General features: G+C 43.1%; 1 protein-coding gene across 5 annotated transcripts; it reads left to right on the top strand.

Annotated features, from left to right (window-relative positions):
* Nucleotides 1-367: 367 nt before the first annotated feature.
* Nucleotides 368-5,576, top strand: LOC105571141 (vacuole membrane protein 1-like). 5 transcript variants are annotated; one of them, XM_012028615.1, is made up of 6 exons: nt 709-923; nt 1,610-1,635; nt 3,185-3,529; nt 3,785-4,294; nt 4,404-4,673; nt 4,754-5,576. In XM_012028615.1, exons 3-6 carry the CDS (start codon nt 3,206-3,208, stop codon nt 4,883-4,885), a joined length of 1,236 nt encoding a protein of 411 aa, XP_011884005.1. In that variant the 5' UTR covers nt 709-923; nt 1,610-1,635; nt 3,185-3,205; the 3' UTR covers nt 4,886-5,576. The 5 variants fall into 5 exon arrangements, with proteins under 5 accessions (XP_011884006.1, XP_011884005.1, XP_011884003.1 ...); XM_012028616.1 differs by lacking the exons at nt 709-923; nt 1,610-1,635 and adding an exon at nt 368-440; XM_012028613.1 differs by lacking the exon at nt 1,610-1,635.
* The last annotated feature ends 411 nt before the right edge of the window (nt 5,577-5,987 follow it).

Below are 5,987 nucleotides of genomic sequence, written 5' to 3'. Positions count from 1 at the left end.
GTCCCATGGAGCGGAATACGCGGAAGCGGAATCAGCGGATCGCCAATCACAAGACCGTTTCGACGGAATTTTTGAAAGGGCTCTATCAGAATAATCTTGCGATTGGCGATCCGCTGATTCCGCTTCCGCGTATTTCGCTCCATGGGACGTCGCCCTCAGGGTGCTTTCACATGGAGCGTAAGTTGCGTAGCGTAACCTGCGTATCGCCAATCACAGGACTAGTTCAACGGAATTATTGAAACGGTTCTATCAGCATGATCCTGTGATTGGTGATACACAGGTTACGCTACGCAATTTACGCTCCATGTGAAAGCACCCTCACTTTCCATTCCTTTCGAATTTTCAGAACCGGAAAAAGGAAAACAAAACGGACGTTGAGCCGAGACTAGAGTTAACCTGCATCGCTAGAAATCTAGAAATGGACGGAAGTTCGCAACTGGGTAATTCAAAGGCACTCATTACTTTAATAATAAAAAAGCATACATATATCTATGTAACAAGAAGAAAACTGAGCGTGTGCGAAAGAGGAGAAAATAAAGGGAAAGTAGGGAGAAGAGAATAATGCGTCCGGAAGGGGACGGACGTTTCTTATCGAATGGTGGAGAAACGTGGGAGAGCCCTCGAGCCGCTCGCTCGCGCTTCAACGCGCCCATGTGACATTTACGTCGCTACGTATCTGACACATTTATTATACGTGGAACGTGTGCGCCCCAGAGATAATATATATATCTATATACACACACATACACGCACGCGCGGACGTGAATATATATGCGTATACGTGGTGGTCACGTCACAAGTGAATTGACAGTAATTAAATCGCGATAAGGTGCGAAGGTTGGAAAAGCTCGCGAGGCCTCGTGTTAGAACTGTCTATTTTACTTTCACTCGGCGCGATGGTGTAGGAAGAGAAAACAAACTCAGTACGTACTGTGATCTCCGGCTGGACGCGTGCACGTATCGAAATTAAAAGATCTTAAAGTCTCGAGAAGGTAATTCGTCGGCGGCGAGACGCCGTTTCGCGAACGCTCGCTCGCTCGCTCGCGAGAGAGCTCGGTTATGTAAATGAGAATCTTCGGGGGATCGCAATTAACGTGTCTCCGTTTCGGGACACGTCGTCGCCTCTCGATTACAAAAACCGAGCGGACGGTTACGTCGGGTTCAGCGAGTGTCTGGCACCGGGCCTGTAATTCCCGTCGTCAGGGGCTCGAATTATCGTGACAATCGCGCGACTAATTTCCGCAATGGAGCGCGATAATTGGAGTCTTTGGTAACAGCAATATGGTTAGGTGCTCTCGCGGCGTGGTGCACAATTTGCGGGCACCAAGTACGTTGACTCGTCGAAGTGTATGACGAAGCGACCGACGATTGGCGAATCGGCTCTTATTACTTGCAAAATCGCGTGTGTCTCGTGGCGCCCCTTGTATCGCCGATGCTCCGCAACGCGTGCGGGTCCTCGTGGTTTAAATTGACCCTCCGTTCAGCTTGTGAGGGCACGTAACCTCAGGGTTTCGTGATCTTTCGGAGAGTTGTCCGCGTTCTAGCTTAGATCCTAGTCTCTGCTTTTGAATATTAATGAAAACTCACATTCGTAATTTTTATCTTGCAGAGTAAGTATTAACTAAGGAATATGTAGTAAGTATTTGAACGACGTTACGCTTGTTTGTCGTGTAGACTGTAAGATAGCGGCTGCATGGTGTCGTAGACCGCGAGACTTGGATCTACAGTGGAGTCGGTGGTGCCCACACAGCACAGAAAGATTGCAGAAATGTTACGTTGCAATATTGCAGCAACGTTGAAATGTCCGCCCTCGGAGAGATTGCAGTGCAACATAAGGCTTGTTTTCTATTGCTGCACTGGTGAACTAGTGCAGTAAGCTAGAATGAGAAAAAATATACTTGTCCTACTCTAAAGGCTGGTTTATGCAAGGGCATACCCGTTAACTTATGTCGGAATCGGTAAAAATTAACTAATTACAGTCAATTATTCTCTTCACTTTTAACGGTGATTGGACAATTTTTACCGATTCCGGCATAAGTTAACGGTTACGGCCTTGCATAAACCAGCCTTAACTTATTGCACTAGTTCACCAGTGCAGCAACAGAAAACAAGCCTATTATAGCAATGTTGCGGTGCAATATTTTTGGAATAATTTGTCATTGTACATAAGCAGAGAATTTACTAATTACGTATGCATCCAGGCCTTTTTCAATACACAGCAAGCTATTGCGAAGCAACCTAAGGAGATTATGTCGCTTCGCAATAGATGGAGATTGTGAGCAGCACCGCACTGATCAAGTACTTAATAATTCGCGCGTTATTGGTATTGACGAAAATAACATTATAAAATTCTCGTAGTTAGAAAAATTTTTTAAATAGAAAATATAGTATTTCCATTATTTTTGAAACACTGCTGCAATATTGCTATCGAAAGTTTGCACTTTTATATACCTGCAATGTCTCTGCAAGATTGCAACGTTTCTGCAATGTAACTGCAACCATCTGTGCTGTATGGGTGAGAACTACACGTCGGTCCTCTTTTCTTCCACCGCAGAAAGGAAAGAGATCAACATACAGTTGCGACTTCTGACTAACAACTCATTTCCGAGTCTCTCCGCTTTTGATTGAAGTCACCGAGGTCATTTCTGGCCAAGTCGCTGAATATTTATCAGCAACGAAGGCGAACGATAGCTCGTCTAAAGAGGAACGGGGTTAACTCTAGTAATCGGACTACGGCTGATGGCAGAGGACAATCCGTAAGCGCTGAAGACTGTAAAGTAAGGCAGAGAAAACCTTGGTGAAAGTCTCTTGTATAACACTTGAGTTTTTCTCTTGCCTTACGTCTACGACTTCAGACAGTCTTAGACTTACTCTCCGCTATCAGCCTATGTTTACGGCGTTACGATTTGACCTTTGGCCCTGTAGCAGCTCGTCCATATAGAACATGTTTTTTTTCTTAACGATAACGTCAGCTCCATACTTTGCGCGCGATCGTGCTATGTTTATCACAGTAACATTAGAGTTGAAGTAATGGAGAAGACCGGTGAACTCGAGCGACACAATTCTATGTATACAATTATAGATGTTGACGCCAATTCTAATGAGATTGAAGTAAATTGTTACGGAATATTGTTGCCCACCGCGCGATGCAAGAGAAGAAGTTTGTTTCATTCCTTGCTTACAGATTAACTACCTGGAGGGTACCATGTTGGGTAATTCTACTGCCATTCAACGTCCGAAGGATCAAGCTTCCACTAATGGAGCCCAAAGCGGCGCTGGAAGAAAGATCTCCGCTCCAGCGATGGAGCGCAATTCGACCTATACGCGCAACGCGTCAGGCTTGGACTCGGATCACCTGACGCTCTGGCAGCATCCAATTACGACGTTGCGTTATTTCTTTAGCGAAGTGTTCATAAATGTGCTCAGTTTAGCGAAGAAAACGTTGCTCTACAAACGAACTGTGTGCGCTATGATTTCAATTCTAGTACTGTTTCTTCTGGCAGGCAGAATCTCTGGTCCCCAACAAGAGGTATGCTGGACCACTTCTGTGCTAATAGAAGCTTTAAGTTGCAGGCGATTGTAAATGACAGATTTGTTTTGGAAAATTGAGCCTTGAGGAAAACTATTTCAGTTTGTAGCTTATTGTTACTTACAAAGCATGCAACAGTTTTCAATTTTTACTAAGAAATTTGGCATTCGTGTGCAACAGATGTCTACGTTAAGTTAATTTCGCACAGACCATCCGATTGCTTAGCTCAATGTAATTTCTTCGCTTTGTTTCCAGACTTTTAAATTGTGGGAAGCCAAAATTATATGGTCGTTATATTGGGTAGGATTAGGCGTGTTATCAAGTGTAGGCCTCGGCACGGGCCTGCACACCTTTGTATTATACTTAGGGCCGCACATAGCGGCTGTCACTATGGCAGCGTACGAATGTGGCGGTCTCAACTTCCCCGAACCACCGTACCCCGACCAAATAATATGCCCGACGAAGATCGATCCGCTGTGGACAGTGGGTATATTAAACATTATGAAGAAAGTGCGCGTGGAGGCTATGCTGTGGGGAGCCGGCACTGCGCTCGGCGAGTTACCGCCGTATTTCATGGCCCGTGCGGCGAGGATAAGCGGGAAGCACAGTAAGAATGAGAATTTCGATCAAGAAGATCTGAAGGAGTTGGAAGCTCTGGAAGCGCTAGAAAACGGGGAAAACGTATCGTTTGTAATGCGCATCAAATTAAGTATGAAGCGATTCGTTGAGAAAGCTGGATTCTGGGGCATATTAGCTTGCGCATCGGTACGTAAACTTTCTTCTCTTCTTTTCTTTTTCATTATGTAAGAGATTCTGTAAGCAGCTCCTTGAATCGTGTATCTTTTATTGGGTGTACTGCAATAAAATCTTACAGATTCCAAATCCACTGTTCGACCTGGCTGGTCTGACGTGTGGCCACTATCTCATTCCATTCTGGACGTTCTTCGGCGCAACCCTCGTAGGAAAGGCTGTTATCAAGATGCACATACAGCAATTAGCAGTGATCATAGCGTTCAATGAAGAACTTTTAGATAAATTTATTAGCTTGTTAGCAATAGTGCCGTTTGTTGGCACAAAATTCCAAGAACCATTGAAGAAATATTTCATTGCACAGAAGCAAAAGCTGCACGACAAGTCCTCTATGGTGAGTTATCAGTTTTACAAGTTGCAAGCGCAACGTGGCGCTTACCGAGCTCTTTCGAAAATAAACGATATTTTTTGCAGGAAGGGGCAACTACAATATCATGGATGTTCGACAAATTTGTAACATTGATGGTTTGTTATTTCCTAGTGACAATTGTTCACGCATTAGCGCGAAATCATCACCGTAGACGAACTAAGCCGTCGATCGATTAAAACCTATGAAAAACATAGGATAGTTAGAAATATGAAATTAGTTCCACTGCAACAATATTTATACAGATGTATAATTTATTTTTCACGGGACAAAAAAAAACAAATAGTGCGAGGAGCGTGTTAAAGTTTCACACAATTTCAGTGTTGCGACAAAAACATTTTGCACAACGGTGCAACGGTTAAGTAACTTTTTCTCTTCTCTTATTCCAAACGTATGTTCATATTGCAATATTTCGTAAGAGTATCTGTTGCAAGGCTCTCCTGTTATATACATGTCAACATGTGCGTTTGCGCGCGCGTATGAGTGCATGTGCGTGCGTGTGTGTGTATGTATATAGACACCGATCTTTTATAAGCAAGATTTATTGTACAGTGCATGAAACAAATATGTAAGCGATAATCCGCAACTTTCCTGCACCATCGATCCATAATCAAGCTTCTGCGTATTACATCGGTAGCGAGGATTGGACTAAGACATTTGCGAGTAATGAGAAAAAAATCCTGTAATCAATAAAACTAGTATCTAGCCAAATTTCTATAAGTTTTGTATGCGCGTTTTGAGCACACACAGGAGTGAATCTCAAATCAACCCATAATCTCTCGCATTAACGAGACATGTAATAAATGACTGATACACGAAACGAATAAAAAGCGTTAATACAATTAAGAATAAAGTTATAGTACGCTGTTACGAAATGTTTTACGAAACGGAAAATTCTTTTACGACGTTCAACGTGAAATACTAGAAGAAAATAGTTTGTAGACAATATGACTTATTTCGTTAATTCTGAATTTTTCTACTTTTTGTGCGTTTTTTAGTTTAAATTCTTTCATGTAACTTGCGCACTGGGGATGTGTTCGAAAATGGATTTAGTTACTGCCAGTGAAAACGGTATAGTTGGTAGCAATGAAAATTACTGGTGCTGCGTTTTTCGCACGCCAGTAAAGTCAGTAAGGCTGGGAAATTGACCAATCACAGTTCATTATTCGACTTACGACATCCAATGTAGACCCAGCCTTACTGACTTTACTGGCGTGCGAAAAACGCAGCACCAGTAATTTTCATTGCTACCAACTATACTGTTTTCACTGGCAGTAACTA

This window comes from Vollenhovia emeryi, unplaced genomic scaffold, assembly GCF_000949405.1.
Source record: "Vollenhovia emeryi isolate VEMERY1.0 unplaced genomic scaffold, V.emery_V1.0 DF941133.1, whole genome shotgun sequence".
Classification (NCBI taxonomy): domain Eukaryota; kingdom Metazoa; phylum Arthropoda; class Insecta; order Hymenoptera; family Formicidae; genus Vollenhovia; species Vollenhovia emeryi.
The sequence above is the reverse complement of the archived record's forward strand: the minus strand, read 5'-3'. Positions and strand labels throughout refer to the sequence as shown.